The 19,216-nt window shown below is 37.7% G+C and overlaps 1 protein-coding gene across 6 annotated transcripts in view; it reads left to right on the top strand.

Annotated features, from left to right (window-relative positions):
* Nucleotides 1-19,216, top strand: part of UGGT1 (UDP-glucose glycoprotein glucosyltransferase 1) — a 139,024-nt gene that overhangs the window by 22,083 nt on the left and 97,725 nt on the right. For all 6 annotated transcript variants that reach the window (XM_064586350.1, XM_064586349.1, XM_064586352.1 and 3 more), the window contains exons 7-15: nucleotides 1,170-1,266; nucleotides 2,445-2,523; nucleotides 4,929-5,029; nucleotides 5,625-5,724; nucleotides 6,868-6,928; nucleotides 12,288-12,379; nucleotides 14,170-14,320; nucleotides 14,961-15,080; nucleotides 16,345-16,430. In XM_064586350.1, coding sequence (XP_064442420.1) covers nucleotides 1,170-1,266; nucleotides 2,445-2,523; nucleotides 4,929-5,029; nucleotides 5,625-5,724; nucleotides 6,868-6,928; nucleotides 12,288-12,379; nucleotides 14,170-14,320; nucleotides 14,961-15,080; nucleotides 16,345-16,430 — 887 coding nt within the window. The remainder of the gene's footprint in view (nucleotides 1-1,169; nucleotides 1,267-2,444; nucleotides 2,524-4,928; nucleotides 5,030-5,624; nucleotides 5,725-6,867; nucleotides 6,929-12,287; nucleotides 12,380-14,169; nucleotides 14,321-14,960; nucleotides 15,081-16,344; nucleotides 16,431-19,216) is intronic.

The following is a 19,216-nucleotide window of genomic DNA, read 5'->3' as shown; positions in this document are numbered from 1 at the left end:
TGCTTAAAAAATGGCTTAATAAAGTTTACATTGTATTTAAAAATGAACTACCTAAATTATATTTTCTAGATTTAATGTGATCAGCATACTGTGAAACTGATTTTTTTTTTTTTGAAACTGATTCTTGAATTCCATTCCTTTCAAACCTTTTTTTTCATTTTGGAATGTTTTCATTTGATGGAAAAGGGAGGATTTCTAAAGAGATAAAAGCAAGCAGAGTTGATTTAAAATTAAGTTTTTAAAATCTTTTGTAACATTTAGCATTTATATATATATAGATATATATATGTATGTATGTAAACATATCAGCCTTTAAAGTTTCTGTGTCATAATAAGCTCAGTAAAATTGAGTGGTAAGTCCATACAAGTAAAATAAAATTTTTAAATGAAAATTTGTATGAAAAGAAATAGATTTTTTTTAATATCCAGTTTTTGGCAACTGCTCTCCTTCCCTCTGCTTTCCAGGCTTTATTGCTGTTACTAAAGATTAAAATATCTAAAGCGCCATCCTCATTCAGGATGGTGGTAAGCCTGTGACAGTTGGTCAGCCCAAACCCTACCTGAAGACATTTAAATTTCAATTAAAAATGAACACATAACACACATGGTCCCAACAAAGTACTTCAGGGTTTGAAACCTCATCAGTTTTTGTTTTTTTTTTTAAAGATTTTATTTATTTATTTATTGGAGAGCGAGCGAGAGAGAAACAGCATGAGAGAGGAGAGGGTCAGAGGGAGAAGCAGGCTCCCCACTGAGCCGGGAGCCCGATGTGGGACTCGATCCCAGGACCCTGGGATCATGACCTGAGCCGAAGGCAGTCACTTAACCAACTGAGCCACCCAGGTGCCCGAAACCTCATCAGTTTTAAACCCTGCTATGTAGGCTCTGGAACTTCCTTTTCTTTTTCTCCATTTCTTCACATGGTTTGGCTACTTTTGCCCTGTCAGCTGTCCCTTCATCTGGTTTTGCTTCTACTTTGGAATTCCCATTCCCATACTTGTGGAGGATACCCAAAATCTAAAGGAGGCTGGGATTCCCATGGAAGTTTAAGTATATTTTGAGTGCATAATCCTGGGTGGTGGCTATGTGGCATTAACATCCTCATGTCCTGTACACTGTGACATGTAAAGAACCAGATAGTAATGGTGGAATACTTACTCTGCTTGCAGAATCCCAGGAAGGAGCCTGTTTACCTCTCTGGCTATGGTGTGGAGTTGGCAATTAAGAGCACTGAGTACAAGGCCAAGGATGATACTCAGGTGAAAGGTGAATTTGTAAATTAAGACCAATGTGTTTTCTTTTCCTTAAATGTGAGTGAAAGGGAATTTGTTTCCTTAATGCAAAATAATAGATTTAGGAGTATGATGAACCTGTGTTTGCATTCTGGTTCTGTTACCTCTGAGTTGGGTGATGTTAAGCAAATTCCGTAGGTCCTAAATTTTTTCTTTGTAAAGTGCAGATAATGGCATATGCCTCCTAAAGTATTTGTGAGGAGAAAATAAGATGTATAAGTAAAGAAGGTAGCACAGTGTTTTTGCACAAAAAGTTCAGTAATTGTAGCTGTTGTTATTGATGATATGTAGTTCACAAATAGCCATTGGTATGTGACCCAGTGTGAAATCTTAAAACTATCTTATACTTAATGAGTAATTTTGTGTTTTTTATTATTTTCTGCATTTGGAATAGTGTTTTTTTTTTGTTTTTTTTTCTTATGGATATACTTCCTATTGTGCTACTCTAGAGTTCTGAATTCATTATTTCAACCACAAGTTTTTTTTTTCTCCCAAAGATTTTATTTATTTGAGAGAGAGAGAGAGAGTAAGTGAGAGAATGAGCAGAGGGAGGGGCAGAGGGAGAGGAAGAAGCAGACTCCCTGCCAAGCAGGGAACCTGACATGGGGCTCCATCCCAGGACCCTGGAATCATGACCTGAGCCAAAGACAGATACTTAACCGACTGAGCCACCCAGGTGCCCTTAAACACAAGTTTTATGTGCAGTCTATTTCTTCCTTATGCGCTCATTTTAATGATTGTTTTGAGTAAATGGAGGATAGTCTAGTACTTCATTATTCTGTTCTCAATAATTATACTTAGGATTAAGTTGCTTAATTGCAGATTCTTCAGAATTTTGATACTGAAAAATCCACTGTTCATAATTTTAAGGGTATTAATTTTGAGCTTGTTAACATATAAAATTTTCCAAAGTGTAAGGAAAAAAATCCATTTTTACTTTCTCCAGAACACAGGATATATTGAAAAACACATTTACTCTGTTTGTTTAAAAAAAGACTCTGCAAAATGTTCGTTGAGGTATTCAGTGTTTTAAATGGTATTATAATTTAAGGTGTTTCTAATTTGCTTTCCATTATTCAAATTTTATGAAGTTAATAACATTTTAATTTCCCTTCTAAACAATTAGACATGTATTTGCTTGTGCTTTTATAGGAACTGAGGTAAACACCACAGTGATTGGTGAAAATGATCCCATTGATGAAGTTCAGGGGTTCCTCTTTGGAAAATTAAGGTATGGCATATTATTTTGGGAAATGCCCTTATTCTCTTAAAGCTCCAGGCTTCCTCCCATTAATAAGCATCATCTTTCTCATTACTGTCCGAGTTACAGATCTCTTAGTAGTACTTTATATATGTAATCTGATACGAAGCAATTACCACTTCACTTACTGTATAGTTTATGATCTCCAGGCATCCGAAGCACATTATTATTAAATGATATTAAGGTGGCCTGCCTATGGCTTTAGTTGATTTCCGTTTCTGGGCCTTGCAGTTGATGACATAAAGTTACATTCCAGTTTTTGATTCACATAATAGGGATATCTAATTGTTTCACTCAATTTTTCTCAAGATAATAAAAAATATTTTAAGTGAGAGAGGTCATAGCTGTTTACTTAAGCTAAGCATAGCCTCAAACAGTACAAAAAAGGTACATTCAGTTGAAATATATTAGACTTTCCTTTATATGAAAGAGGACAAAAGATGTTTTCTTGAAGAAAATTTCATAGCCATTTTATGAAAGTATCATAGAAATTTATAGCTGAAAATTCTTCTTAGTTGTTATTTTAAATGTTGTAGTTATTTCTATTATGCCTTGATAATTGTTTAGAGTCCTGAATAGTTATTTTTCTATTATGCCTTGAAAATTGTTTAGAGCCCTGAATTCTGCTTTATCTGGAAATCTTAATTAGGACAGCCCCAGTAAGTTTTTTGGCTTTTGTGTTTTTGTTTGTTTGGGCTTTTTTTTGTTGTTGTTGGTAAAGGAATGGATCCTGAAGAAATACGTATAGGTCCAGTTCCATATACTTGAGCTTTAATATTTGGCCCAGTGCAATGACTTAATCAGGCTAACAGGTTAGCAGAGATGACTCAGTTCATGTTGAATTTCTGTGCACAAGTTCAGTTCATCCTATGCATATGCATGTTTCTTTGTGTTTAACATCAGTTTGGGCCTCATTAGTATGCAGTCAGAGTCCATTTTTATTGAACCCAGGTTTCCAGAATCTCTTTTCATATTCATGTTTTTTATGTTTGCTTTTTGGATAGCATTATGATTTTATGTATTTAGAGCACAAAGCTAGTATGTAGAGTATTGAAGACATTTTCTTTTGTGGACATTCAGAATAGTTATTTAGCTATCTAAAGTAATGGGACCATTTTCTGATATTTTTATCATGAAGAAGATTTTGTAGTAACTGATTGAAAATGAATTGGTTGGAAGGTGAAGAATCTGAGTAAATATTTTACTTTATGTGGCATTTAAGAAATTTTGAGTTTCTAGCATTTAAAGGAACAGAATTACTCTACCAGCCATCTGTTGTCTGATCTAAATGATACATATCTGCGTCTTATAACTTCTGTTTTACTAGCTTTAAATAGAATGTACTATATTTCAAGATAAAACTAAAGCAAACCCAATAATCTTGGTTAGCTTAAGTTGTATTATTCATGTGATTAAAGGATTTATGAGCATGTAGCTGAAAGAAATCCATTTTGGGACTGGCAGCGATATATTTCCAGTTTTATTTTAAGAAACTAGGAAGATTAGTAAAGTATGGAAAATAATAGAACACACATGTACTTAACACCCATAATTGATGGTTGTAATCATACTTGTTTTTTGGTTCCAAAGAACTTTTTTTTTTTAAGATTTTATTTATTTATTTGACAAAGAGAGACACGGTGAGAGAGGGAACACAAGCAGGGGGAGTGGGAGAGGGAGAAGCAGGCTTCCCGCTGAGCAGGGAGCCTGATGCGGGGCTCGATCCCAGGACCCTGGGATCATGACCTGAGCCGAAGGCAGACGCTCAACGACTGAACCACTCAGGCGCCCCTCCAAAGAACTCTTTATCAAGTTTTTTCCAACATACGCCTTCTTTTACTTAAAAAAAAAAAAAAAAGAAAGGGTAAAACACTACAGGTAGAGTTGGGGTCCCCTTTCCCCCAATTTTCAGTCCCATTACCCCTCCCTGACACAGAGAATCACTATTGTAGTGATTCATTTTTTTAATCTGTAAATTTTATGGTTTTTAAAGTTGTAATTTTCTATATTAGCTTATTTTTTTTTTAAAAGATTTTATTTATTTGAGAGAACACGAGCAGGGGGAGGGGCAGAGGGAGAAGCAGACTCCCCACTGAGCAGGGAGCCTGATGCAGGGCTTGGATGCAGGTCTCCATCCCAGGACTCTGGAATCATGACCTGAGCTGAAGGCAGACACTTAACTGACTGAGCTGCCCAGGCGCCCCTATATTAGCTTATTTTTAAGAAAAATAATTATGCTTTAATATTTTTCTTATCTTGTAGGAATTTTCTTATTGCTAAGGGGAAAATTATGAAGATAAAATTGGAGCCATCTTCTAAGTGTGCTTTGAGAAGGAAAAGACAGGTTAATAAGACTGATTTTATGTTTCTTTTAGAGACCTGCACCCTGACCTGAAGGGGCAGTTGAAAGAACTCAGAAAACATCTTGTGGAAAGCACCAATGAAATGGCACCTTTAAAAGTTTGGCAGTTGCAAGGTAGTAAACATGTAGAGGAATCACTGGCCTACTTTTTGACTAAATTTTATGGTATTAAAAAAAATTTAGAATTTGAAATTAATGTTATCTATTTGCCAAATTCTGAAGGTACCACAGCTTTTCAATATAGAGTGATTAATTATGACTAATCAGAAAAGAAAGGAAGTCCTTTTGGAGATAGATAACACTATGCAGAAGTAGATATAAAAATGAGTGCCAGATCTTTATCTGTGTAAACAGATACATAAGTGGGTAATAGTACAAACATGTTTGTCTTAGTCTTTATGTTTATATATATGTTTCTTGAACAGTGTATCTGTTGAATGTTAAAGACATTAACATGGCAGGATATATTTTTGCTTTTCTGGTCCAAAGATCTAGTTATCACATTATTTTTTTTAACATAATTTACTAAAGTCTTTTGCTATACTTTGTGGGGACCTATGAAGTGCATAAAACCTGAAATTAAATCATGGGCACTCTCTGAAATGGTTACATTCTCAATTACCAAGAAAATTGTGAGAAAGAAATTTTTTTTCTTATTTCTCTTTGCATTAGATTAATGCACTTTAAATTGTATTTGACCTTGTTGCAGATCTCAGTTTCCAGACTGCTGCCCGAATCTTGGCTGCTCCTATTGAATTAGCTTTGGTAGTTATGAAGGATCTTAGTCAAAATTTTCCTACCAAAGCCAGGTAATAAAGAGTAAGGCTCTGACACATTTTTCTCTTTGACACATACATTAATTATCTTCATGTGTACATGCAAAATGAGGTGAGTAAAATATGAAAATGCTTAGAAAATTAAAGTTTTACTACCAGTACCATACCGCTAATCATGCTTCTTTTTGGGAAGGTGGCAATGCCATACACTGTGTGGTTGGAGAGACCCATCTAGCTTGTGTCCTTGGCTCTGCCACTTACTAGTTGCATGATGTTTGCAAATAAGCAACCTCTCTTTACCTCACTTCCTCAGCAGTAAAGTGGAAATAATGATACCTACCTGTCAGGATTGGATGAGTTAACAAAATCTGATGTCTGCAGATATAACTAATCTAGGGTCTGGCATGGACTATAATGTTTTGTTCCTGAAGAGTTTCATATATATCATCTTATTCAAACTTGATGAGGAAAATGAGTTCTAGAGGCTTTTTCATGGTGACACAGTAAGATTTTGAATGCAGCTTTTTTTGGATACTGCTTTCAGTTGTATAATGGTCCTCCACGTCTTCTAAAAAATGATTTTAAAAGCCAAATTTTTAGAGACTAATGATTTAAATGGTTGCCAGTGTTTTTCTTGAATAACTGAACAAGGTGTTTTGACTTCTGATGTGAGATATTTTATAAATAAGTTTGTTTATTTGATTAGTCTTGGAAAATATTCCTTAGACTTATAAATCATAAAGTACATTCTCATTTAGCTCAGCAGGCTATTGAAGATATACATGTAGGATTACACCTCCACCAAAAGTGCTCAAATAGTATGAGCAGCCTGTCACCTTAATTTAACATTAGATTTTAGCCTGTGAACAGTAAAGATCATATATAGGAATGGAGTTACACATACTTAACCTAAGATCTTGGGGATAACTGCACTTGCTTTAAAATGCTGCTACTGCTGCTACTTTTCTGTGGCATCATATCTTGTAGTAAAATGAAAATATACGTACACCTGAATGGAGAAATGTATTTAATTATTTGTGAAGGTGAAGGTTTTTTTTTCATTTAGTTTTTTGTAATGTATTGAGCAATGTGTTGTTTTATACATAAATATAGGGAAATTGAAGACATTTATATCAAATGTTAAACTAAACACTAATAACATTTTTATTTATTTAGAGCAATAACAAAAACAGCAGTGAGTTCGGAACTTAGAACCGAAGTGGAAGAGAATCAGAAGGTATTACCCAGTGAAAAATCACTATTTTCCTTTCTGTTTTGTATTGTATCTTTAAAGATGAGGAAATCTGAGTTACATCAATGACATTTAACAGTTTTACCTCCTTTTAGTAAAGATGGTGGTGTTTTATTTCTGTAATCGTTTTTTATATTTTTAATTTTATTTATTTATTTATTTATTTGAGAGAGAGTACATGAGAGGGGGGAGGGTCAGAGGGAGAAGCAGGCTCCTCGCTGAGCAGGGAGCCCGATGCGGGACTCGATCCCGGGACTCCAGGATCATGACCTGAGCCGAAGGCAGTTGCTTAACCAACTGAGCCACCCAGGCGCCCTTTATATTTTTAATTTTTAATTAGGGTTGAATATGAATATAATTCAAACATCAGGGGTGCCTGGGTAGCTCAGTTGATTAGGTGTCCAACTCTTGATTTTGGCTCAGGTCCTGATCTAGGAGTCCTGGGATCAAGCCCCGTGTCAGGCTCTGCACCAGGTGTGGAGTCTACTTGTCCCTCTTCCTCTGCTCCTCTCCTCACTCCTGCTTGCTTGTGTGTGTGCTCTCTCTCTCTCAAATAAATAAATAAAATCTTAAAAAAAAAAATCAGATGGTGCCACCACTTTGTTTAGATAAACAGCATCCTCCTAACATGACTTCCTCCCGTTTTGTCCCCCTTACTAGAAGTATCTGCTTTCAACACTAAGCTAATTGTTTTGATATTTATCCCCAGATTTCTAGCAAGTTTGAACTGGTACGGTGTTTTCCAATTTCAGCCTTATGTCTTGGCCTCCATTACAAGGATGAAGTTTAACTTTCTTTCACTGCCCCTCACCCCTATGTCTGCCATTACTCCATATTGGTACTTCCCTGTCTCTCCAATTTCTCTGTATATTTTTGTTGTGATTTCATCGATTTTTGTTCTGCTCCACTGTGGTCTGGTGGTTCTTTATTTAGGGCATACCAGTTATCCTGGGACCTTGCTTTAATCTCTTTTGTTGGATCTCCTATTCTTGGATTCCAGGTCTTCTTTGTTTTTGGTTTACTCCCGTATTTTGGTGTAGCACATTATTCTTCATGAGAAGAGTTGCATGTGAGGTAAATTTCAGACTCTGAGAAATCAAATTTCTGATTTCTGTTTTTTTTTTTAAAGATTAATTAATTTGAGAGAGAGAGAGAAAACACAAGCAGGGAGGCGGGGCAGAGGGAGAGGGAGAAGCAGTCTCTCCACTGAGCAGGGAGCCTGATGTGGGGCTCGATACCAGGACCCTGGGATCATGTCCTGAGCTGAAGGCAGACGCTTAACCGACAGCCACCCAGACATCCCTCCATTTCTGTTTTTATTGATATCTTGGCTGGGTATAGAATTCTAGATTGGAAGTCATTTAGAAGTTTTGTTACCGGACCAAAGTGGGTCTGCTCCTTCGTAAGTAATAAGACAGAGACTATACCAGGTAGAGTTGCCTTCAGAGGTCATCTTTATTTGTATAAATAGGGAGATCACAGGGAATAATTTCCAAAGCTATGACTGTTCCAATAGGGGTAAGCTGCCTCCTTTTATTAGGGTTTGGGATGACTATTCCCTAAACTGGGGACTTTAACATTATAACGAGGCTGAGGAAGGAGCACTTTCTGATTCATCTGCACAGGTGTCATCCATTATCCTCAAGTTTCTTTCTCTGTTCCAGCAATTTGTTAGTTTCTAAAAGATGAAATTGACAGACTGAACCTTTTAGGAGTTTCCTGAGTTCAGTAGGTCAGTCCTGAGTTCAGGGGGTCAAGGGTGACAGTTTGAAGGCATTGTTTCTTGGAATTTTGGTTTCTATTGTGGATATTGAGAAATCTGAACCCTTGGTAGGAGATCTGTTTTTTCTTTCCAGAATCATTCAGGATCTTTTCTTCAGCCCTATAATCTGAAATGTCACAATGCTGTGCCTTTTAAAAATTCTCTGTACTGTTGGGTGAATGGTGGCCCCTCCAAATCTGGAAAACAATTTCCTTTAGTTTTGGGAAATTTGCTTGAATTATTTCTTTGCCTCATTCCCTTTGGTTTCTCTTTTTTGTTTTCCTGGAATTCTTCATTTTTAAGGTATTGCATCTCCTTGACTAGTTTGTCCTAATTAAAAAATACATTTTATTTCTTATTTTCCAGTTCTTTTATGTTTTATTTTTAAACTTTCTGGGAAAGATTTTCAACTCCTTTGTTGATATTTTTCCTTCAGTTTTCAAATCTTTAATTTCCAAGAGTTGCTGTTCTTAGATTCCTCTTTTTATGGTGTTCTTTTATCTTTCTGAAGCTATCAGTGGTGCATGTGTATGTTTTCTTCTATCTTTTTATTTAGTTATTTAAAAATTTCTATTTATTTATTTATTTTGTTAATCACCATATATTACATCATTAGTTTTTGATGTAGTGTTCCATGATTCATTGTTTGTGCATAACACCCAGTGCTCCATGCAGAACGTGCCCTCTTTAATACCCATCACCAGGCTAACCCATCCTCCCACCCCCCTCCCCTCCCCTCTAGAACCCTCAGTTTGTTTTTCAGGGTCCATCGTCTCTCATGGTTTGTCTCCCCCTCCTATTCCCCCCCCTTCATTCTTCCCCTCCTGCTATCTTCTTCTTCTTTTTTTTTTCTTAACATATATTGCATTATTTGTTTCAGAGGTACAGGTCTGTGATTCAACAGTCTTGCACAATTCACAGCACTCACCGTAGCACTTACCCTCCCCAATGTCTATCACTCAGCCACCCCCCCACCCCCCCCAACAACCCTCAGTTTTATTTATTTATTTTTAAGATTTTATTTATTTATTTGACAGAGAGAGACACAGTGAGAGAGGGAACACAAGCAGGGGGAGTGGAAGAGGGAGAAGCAGGCTTTCCCGCTGAGCAGGGAGCCCGATGCGGGGCTCGATCCCAGGACCCTGAGATCATGACCTGAGCCGAAGGCAGACACGTAAAGACTGAGCCACCCAGGCGCCCCTGTTTTCTTCTCTCTTGCACCCTCTGTTTCCTCTTAAGTTGACTTTCTTTTTGTCTTGGTCTCTTGTCTTTAATGTTAGAGGCTTTCCTTACATGTTTGGTGAACCGCTGCTCATATTGAAGAGAATGAGGCAGTAAAGAGCTTGTGGGAAGCCTTAAGAATGAGGCTTTTGATTGTAGGCTCTCCTGGTATGACAATTTCCTAGTTCACCCCAGTTCACCCTCAGGTGTCAGTATCCTGATACCTTTCCTCTTGAGCTGTTCAGTCACCAGAAAAGGATCTTCTGATCTTCTTCCTGGAGGGTGAAGTCTGGCTGCCTGAGTAGAACTTACACCCAGTCCCCAGTTTTCAGTGAGGGGTCCCTGCCCTCAGTTGTGCTTCATTTCCCCAAGTTCCCAGATTCTCTCTTTCACTCTTTCCAGGAAATTTTCCTTCATTTTTCTGGAGTAGAGGGAGTCATGACAGCAGTCACCTTACTGTGTGAGCAGGGGAGTCTGAGGGCTCTTATCTTTAAAAAGCTGTCCATCAGAACTCATTTTCTAGCCTAGTGATTACCCCCTTATACATGTGTTCTTTGTGCTGTCAATTCTTGAGCCTTTTGAAGAGTTCCACAGGATAACTTGTGGTTTCTGTTGGCTTTTCCCACTGTTGGCCTGCCATTCAGCTTTCTCGGGGTTGCTAAGACAGTTGCTATTCATGCATTTCCTTTCCACCTTCCAAAATTAATTGCCCTTTTTCTTTTTTTGTTCTCTTTGTTGTTGTGGATTTATAACTTTATAAAAGTCCCTTTTTAAAAAACTGACATTTCAACAGAGTTTCAGGAGGGAAAAAAAGAAATGCTTGTGTTCAGTCTACTAACTTTACCCCAGATTTTTAAAACCTTTACATGTGAGATATTAATTACATAGATCGGAGGAATAAGTAAACCAAATTTATCTCAAATATTTACTAAGTTGAAGAAACCTTATTAACAGTTTTTATTTACTTTATTTTTGATTTCCAGAATAACAGTACCAATACTTAAGCCTTTTTCCCCGCAAGAGAACAAAACATTAAATTATATAGACTGTAGTATTTCCTGGATTCTTTTTTTTTTATTAAATGTTTTGTTAAAGTATAAAATACAAAAATATACAACACGTGCAAAAATGTGCACAAATGCTCTATCTTTAGTGTGATGCATTTTCACAAAGTGAACTTTGCTCTCTTACCAGCACCCAGATCTTGAAATAGATAGGAGTCATGTTTAGCAGCTCAGAATCAGTGTTTCTTACAGTCAGAGGGTGTATAGCCTGGGTGTCAGTGGACATGGAGTTTTTCTTGCCCATGTAAGAAATTCCATTTCTGAATTGATGCAACTCTCCATTTTCCCCTTATTTTATCTGCAATTTAATCCTTGCAGGGCAAAGAAACAGAGGCTGTGGCTTCCTCATCATTTTATGCTTTACGCATGCAATACTGGACCTTAAAGTTTACTTGTCTTAGTCTGCTGACTCCTGGGAAATGAAAGGAGCTCAACAGTCCCTGTCCTTCTTGTTCCTGTGAGAACTAAGGGCTTAAGTTCTGTCCCTAGTATCTGAGTAGTTTTTTCCCTTTGCTGTGTGGATTAGCTCCCTGTGGTGTGGAATATGAATAGTAGTCCCAGTTTCCTTGGAAAGAAAGAGTAATTAAATGGAAAGATAGAAGTCAACAGAAGCTACAGCATGGCATCCAAGCAGTGTGTCTGATGGGTCAGGCAGGTCTGAAGGGCTGCAGGGACTGCACAGTCACCTGTGTGTCAGGGAGCCACCGTCTCAGGGAGCAGCAGTTGAAGGGCCCCATGGAGACCAGGTCTTGGACAGTTAGGTGCACGTGGGTGCTGTCTCCAGGGCAGCAACTCAGCTTCTTAGTGTGCATTAGTTTGAAGGTTTAAGGGAGGTGTGGGGTCTTGAAACCCTTTTAGATTAGATCCCCGGAGTTCATCAGGAAGGCCCAGCTGTTAGTGACCGCTATCACCACCACCTTGGTTGGCATCACAAACAGTAAATAGTAAAAGAAGTCCCCTTTTATCAAAATGACCCTCAGCACTTGGCTTATTTAATCAATCTCCCTCCTCCTCCTTCCCCCTACATTATGGGAAACCGTTGTATTAATCGTAGTTGGAAGGAGGAAAGGGAGGAGAGGTATATTTCACATGAAACAGTAGTTTCATTACAATGTAGTAAATGCTAAGAATGGTCTGTGGGAGTACATAAAAGGAAATCTTAACCCAACCTTAGGGTTTCCTATATTAAATAAGAGGATGCAACATTTGCACATACACTAAAGTCAGAAAGATGGAAATTTTTGTTAAACATTCTCTTCTTGCTCCTTAACTTTTTTTTTTTTTTTTAATATTTTAGTATTTCAAAGGAACTTTAGGATTACAGCCTGGAGATTCCGCGCTGTTTATCAATGGACTTCATATTGATTTAGATACACAGGATATATTCAGGTATGGATAATTTTTATTCTCTGGAAAGGTTTTATGATGTTAGCTTCTCATAGCATGTTCAGATTGTTTTTCCTACTTGACGTGGCATGTTGCAAAGCCTAATGGCTTATGAGGTGGAGTGAGTAATGAGTCCTGAGTCCTGAGTGGATGACTGGGATGACACAATAATACTGTCATTTGTTATTATAATGTACTTTCAAGGCCTTGGACATTGAAGGCCTAAGTGTCTTTCGTGGATGCCCTTTTAGAGCTATAGTTTTTCTCTTATCCATAAAAAAAGAGTGCGAGTGGGTTCTTTTACTTATGGAAACAGTGTGCAGTAGGTTTATTCAAAATGCTGCCTCTGCCTCCCGTGTCTCAGAAGGTGTTCCATCTTACATATATTATTTGAATATCTAGGGACGCCTGGGTGGCATAGTTGGTTAAGTAGCTGACTGTTGGTTTCGGCTCAGGTCATGATCTCAGAGTTGTAATCTTAAGAGTCATGAGATTGAGCCCCATGTGGAGTCTGCTTGGGTTTCTCTTTCCCTCTCCCTTTGTCCCTCCCTTGCTTTTTCTCTCTCCTTTCTCTCTCAAATGGATAAATACATCTTAAAAAAAAAAAAGTATCTACCTTTTTATATTGTTAAAATGTAGTTCAGGACTAACTAGCTCTAAATTGACCTTATGAATTTTGGGGGGCGGGTGGATAGTTAGGTAGAATTCAGATTTTGTTCTTGGAATTAAGATTGACACAGTTGACCCTATGGCTTCATAATAGTGAAAGCAAAAGCTGCTACTGCTTCCGAAGAACCAGTTCCCCCAATAAGATATTTTAATTGAGCTTTTATGTCCTCCTCCTGCTTTTCAGAGCTAGTAAAAAATAAAATGGATGTGGATGCTTTAAAAAGATTGTCCAGATTTGTAATTTTTTTTTTAAGTAAAAAATATGCGCCTATCTCTTTAATTTTTCAGAGTTTACAAATTGAGTACTTGCTTATTTAAACAGTTTTAAGTGATACACAGATAAAAGAACTAAGAAAAGGAGAGTCTTCATCCTGGCTTCTTATTTCTTCTTCCTTCCCATCTTTTCTACCTTCCCTAGCAAACCTTTACGTTGGGTATAAATTCTTCCAGACCTTTTACTGTGGTTGTATATGTGTGCATCTTGTAAATTGACACTGATGTTGTAACCTATGTTAAATCTATATAATGTAGTTATTTTTTTTTTTTAAAGATTTTATTTATTTATTTGAGACAGAGAGAATGAGAGAGAGCAAGCACATGAGAGTGGGGAGGGTCAGAGGGAGAAGCAGACTCCCTGCCGAGCAGGGAGCCCGATGCGGGACTTGATCCAGGGACTCCAGGATCATGACCTGAGCCGAAGGCAGTCGCTTAACCAACTGAGCCACCCAGGTGCCCCTAATGTAGTTACTTTTTAAAATAAATTTTTAATTATGAGATAATTGCAGATTTATGTAGAAATAATACAGAGAGGTTACCATAGTGTTTTTTTTTTTTTTAAAACATGCAGTGTAAAATTCAGATGAGGATTATTTCATCCTCAAATTGTGTATTTATATTTAGAGATAATTTTATACCGGATAGATACATTGGTAAGTTTAATAAGAAGCAAGTCCTACCTACTTCGTTCTCTATATTTTGATGAGATGAAGCAAGGGGAAGAGCTCCCTTTTTTGATTTCTTGGCTAGTTTGAACAGGGCATTGAATTTGAACTGATAAATCTTTTCATGGTGAGGTTTTTTTTTGTTTTTAAACTTTTTCTACTAAATACCTTTTTTCCCCCCAGTCTGTTTGATATATTGAGGAATGAAGCTCGGGTAATGGAGGGTCTGCATAGATTGGGAATAGAAGGCCTTTCTCTGCATAATGTTTTGAAACTGAACATCCAGCCCTCTGAGGCCGACTATGCTGTAGACATCCGGAGTCCTGCTATTTCAGTAGGTATTCTGTTGGAGTGTCCAAGGGGCACTGGCATTTTGTTATGGTTTTCTCATTGTGTTTTGTGCATATATGTGAGAATTTATTTGGGGTGGATACCTAGAACTAGAATACTTCTCTAAAGTGACTGTTTTCCTCTCTCAAGTGACTATTCCAGGCACCAGCATTGGGTGAGAGTTCCAATTGCTCTACACCCTTGCCTGTTCTTGGATATTGACAAACTTTAAAATTTAATGATTGTGAAATTTCACTGTGGTTTTAGTTTCTAATTCTCAGATTACTAGTGAAGATGTACATCTTTACTTGTGTTAATTGCCTTGTTGGATTTCCTCTGTAAATTTCTTCATATCCGTAGCTTATTTTCTTTTCTCATATGTTGTGGACCTTTTTTTATTGATATGTTAGATTTCTATACATGGTCTTGATACTAGTCCTTTAATGGTTTTATAGGTTGCAAGTATCTTCTGTTCTGTGGCTTGTGTTTTAGTCACTCATTTTTCTACTTGATCTTTGTATTTTTGAAACTGGTCTTTCCCATGTGATTCTTCTTAAAATCATTTCAAGTCTTACTGTTATTTCTGGTAATTTCACTAATAGTGACTAAAGTGTATGCACCATGTTGTGCTATTTTTTTCCTAGTGGATCAACAACTTGGAGGTTGACAGCAGATACAATTCATGGCCTTCTAGTCTACAAGAGTTGCTTCGACCCACCTTTCCTGGTGTTATCCGGCAGATCAGGAAAAACTTGCATAACATGGTGAGTAAAACTACTAATTGTCTGGTGATGAGCTCTGTTTCTCTCTTGCCTTCTCGCCTACCTTTAAGCCATATCTAGACTGTTCATTTCTGTCCTGTACTAGCTGCTTCTCCCATCACTATCACCACTAAATATGTTCTTCTTCTACCTCCATATTCAAACTGAAGGGTTTTTAAATGTATTGATCATGTGTGAGGCTGTGAGATGTCACAGTAGCAATACTGCCTCCATCAGCTTGTAAAGAAATGTTCCTCATCCTTAACCTGAAAGTTTAGGCCATGTTGTTTTAGTTTTTTAAGATTTATTTTAGAGAGAGAGAGCGCGAGCGAGCATGCAAGCAAGAGTGGGGGGAGGGGCAGAGGGAGAAGGAGGGAGAGAGAATCTTAAGCAGACTCTGCACTGAGCATGGAGCCTGACGTGGGTCTCGACCTCATGACCCTGAGATCACAGCCTGAGCCGAAACAGAGTCAGACACTTAACCGACTACGCAGCCCAGGGGCCCCTTATTTTAGTTTAAAGATAGTTTTACGCAGAAGATGAATATGCTGCTACTCTTTTCCTTTAATATCTTAATCTCTAAAACTTAAATAAATCTTTCTGTGAGCTCCTACTTGTTATTCCTTATTTCACTGCTTTAGAGAGAGAGAGGAGGAGGTTTCTTAGTTGGCCCTCTTTTTCCCTGTCATTTCTTCCTTTCCCACCATTTACTCTTAAAGAGATTGGGGGCAGGTCTCCTTCCCCAAAACGTGCAAGGGAAACTGTCCTCTATACTTGTCTCACTTTTGAAACCACTTTTTTCCTTCCTAGTCAAAATTTCATCCTCTTTTTCTTACTATATATCTGAACTTATTAAACGGGGTTATATATGTGTTGAAAGCACATCATGAGATCTTAATACATGATAGCTATTATTGTGATCTAAAAATTGAGTTTTAAATGAATTCCTAATTCAGAAATGCTTAGAAATGAGTACACAGAAAAGATAATCTCAGTTTTCTAAGGTAGGAGAGTTCTTAAAACTTGGGTTTTTTTTAGGTGTAGTAAAACTATGGATGTTAGTAATCTACAACACAGTTCCCATGTTATTAGCAGAATATCACGAGAGTACTGCATTCTTTTGAACATTAAGGAGGGAAACTGCTGTTTGTGTAACTCCTCTTTCGTGTGGTTCAGGAGTTCCTGGAAGTACAAAGAGTAACAGCATTTTTATGTGACATTAGAATAAATTTCATTTTATGTGTTCCCTTCCCCTTCCCCTTTACAGGTTTTCATAGTTGATCCTGCTCATGAGACCACAGCAGAGTTGATTAACACAGCTGAGATGTTCCTCAGTAATCATATACCACTAAGGTAACACTGGTATTGATTGAATGATATATATCTAATTAGCGGAGGTTTTGTCATTCTTAAATGCAAGTCTGGTGCTACTGGATAATTAATAGTCGGATCATTAATGGCAGTTGTATCTTTTGTTTAAGTATGAAGCAGTATCTTTTGGGGTAGAAAATTTGATTCTCAATGGATAAAAGCTTACCACCAGTGAATTATTAATAAATAGCTCATGTAAAAATAGTTTGTGGTCTCAGCTTGCTTCCTAGTGAAAGGGAATTTTCCTAGGTAAGTGTCCACATCACAAAGCCTATTTCTGCTTTCCCTGGAGATAAAGAGCTTTGCCAACAACCTTTTTAGACTGGCAAGGACTAAATGTACCTGTAGCTTTTTGTAGACGCAGACACACTTGTTTTATTTGCATTGCCAAATCTACCAACAGGGTACTTGAATGGCTGGGTTTTTCACTGTGCTTTTTTAAGAACAGCATTTTAATGCTTTACAAATACATGCTAAGATATTTTCACTTATTTTTTTTTCAAAGATTTTATTTACTTATTTGAGAGAGTGAGAGATTGAGATCACGTGCAAGGGGGAAGGGTAGAGGGAGAAGCAGACTCCCTGCTGAGCAGGGAGCCTGATGTGGGACTCGATCCCAGGACCCTGGGATCATGACCTCAGCCGAAGGCAAATGCTTAGCCCATTGAGCTACCCAGGCGCCCATTTTCACTTATATTCTGAGTAATGTCGACCAAAATCTGAATTCTTAGGAAAGATGAAAATAGAGAAGAAGAAAAGTCTAGCTAACAAATGTAGTGTGTTCTGTGCCCAGCACTGAGCTAAATGCTGTGGATAGTATCTAAGCTGTATTCCTACCTTCTTGGAAAAAATACTGTTCATACTTTCAGACACTTTAAGAAAATATTTGATCAGATTCTAGGTTATGTCCTAGTCATAGTGCTTTAGAATTTCAGGGAAGCAAAAGATAATGAACTAAGATATTTGGGAGGGACAAAGGTTTCATGGAACAGTTGGATATTAGTTAAGCTTTGAAGAAAATAGAGGGTTTTTGTTGATGGAAAAGTAGAGATTTTGTTTAGTGAAATTTTTCATGTAAAACATGCATACCCTCTGGTTTGATGGAGGACTGAACTACTGGATTGCAGCCAGAGCTATATTTTGAATAAAAGAGAAATAAAAGAACACAGAAGAAGTTGGCCCATGTTACACGATGGGCACTAAGTAAATATTTGTTGAATTTCATTGAGGGACAAGAAGAGGGAATGCGGTTTTCACATTGTGAAGGTAGGTGAGAAGACACTTACTGGCGGTAGAGAGGAGTGTTGGCATACATAGTTGGTGGAGAGACCCAAGGCAGACTGGCTATTGTTTTAGTCTTTGTTTCCCTTGATGTGGTACACCAGGTTGTTGACAGGGGCTGAGGAGAGGAGGGGACAAACCTGGGAGACTCCCTAGTGGTACTTGTTAAGAGACTGGGCCTGAGAGAAACAGAAGTCTGAAGGGGCCTAGCTAACAGAAAAACTCTGATGCCCTTTCTAGAAATTGGAAACGTGGAAAGGGGAATTCCTTTGTGAGGAGATACTTAGCTCTTATTTTTGTTTTCATAAGAATAGCATTTAAGGGCGCCTGGGTGGCTCAGTTGGTTAAGCGACTGCCTTCGGCTCAGGTCATGATCCTGGAGTCCCGGGATCGGTCCCGCATCGGGCTCCCCGCTCAGCAGGGAGTCTGCTTCTCCCTCTGACCCTCCCCCCTCTCATGCTCTCTCTATCTCATTCTCTCTCTCAAATAAATAAATAAAATCTTTAAAAAAAAAAAAAAGAACATTTAAGTCATTTCTGCCTAGAACCTACTCATATGATTTCTGTTTTAAGTGGGATTTTAGAAAACAAACACAATTTTTATCTATAAACAAACTCTCTTGCCACCACCATCTACATATACACACACTCTCTACATACCACAGGAGAGCATGATGTTTGATATGTATCTTTTTGTATTTTCTTCTATTTTTAGGCTTTACCTCTTTCTCTTTTTAATTAATAGACTTTGTATTTTTTAGAGCACTGTTAATTAATTAGCCTGTATTGATACATTATTATTAACTAAAGTTCATAGTTTACATTTGGGTTCATTGTTTGCATTGTATAGTCTGTGGGTTTTGACAAATGTGTAATGACATGTTTCCACCATCACAAAATCCTACAGAATAGGTTCACTGTCCTCCACATCCTCCGTGCCCCACCTGTTTGTCCTTCCCTCTCAACTGCTAGCAACCACTGGTCTCTTCACTGCCTCCATTGTTTTGCCCTTTCCAGACTCATGATATATATATCATTATTAGATTGGCTTTTTTTTTTTCATTTAGCAGTATGCTTTTAAGGTTTGTCCATGTCTTTTTTTATTTTTTTAAGATTTTACTTATTTATTTGACAGAGAGAGACACAACGAGAGAGGGAGCTCAAGCAGGGGGAGTGGGAGAGGGAGAAGAAGGCTTCCTGTGGAGCTGGGAGCCTGATGCGGGGCTCAATCCCAGGACCCTGGGATCATGACCTGAGCTGAATGCAGATGCTTAACAACTGAGCCACCCAGGCGCCCCTGTCCTTGTCTTTTTATGGCTTGATAGACCATTTCATTTTATCACCAAATAATGTTACATTATATAGATGTACTCTGGTGGTGGTGTTTTTTTTTTTTTAATCCAGTCACCTATTGGTAAACATCTTGGTTGCTTCCAAATTTGTGTAATTATAAATAAAGTTGCTGTAAACATCCGTGTGTAGATTTTT

The sequence above is a fragment of the Mirounga angustirostris genome, unplaced genomic scaffold (genome assembly GCF_029215605.1).
Source record: "Mirounga angustirostris isolate CCGP_5_RB_7025 unplaced genomic scaffold, mMirAng1.0.hap1 SCAF_3, whole genome shotgun sequence".
In the NCBI taxonomy this organism is placed as follows: Eukaryota; Metazoa; Chordata; class Mammalia; order Carnivora; family Phocidae; genus Mirounga; species Mirounga angustirostris.
This window is presented reverse-complemented; position numbering and strand designations above follow the sequence as displayed.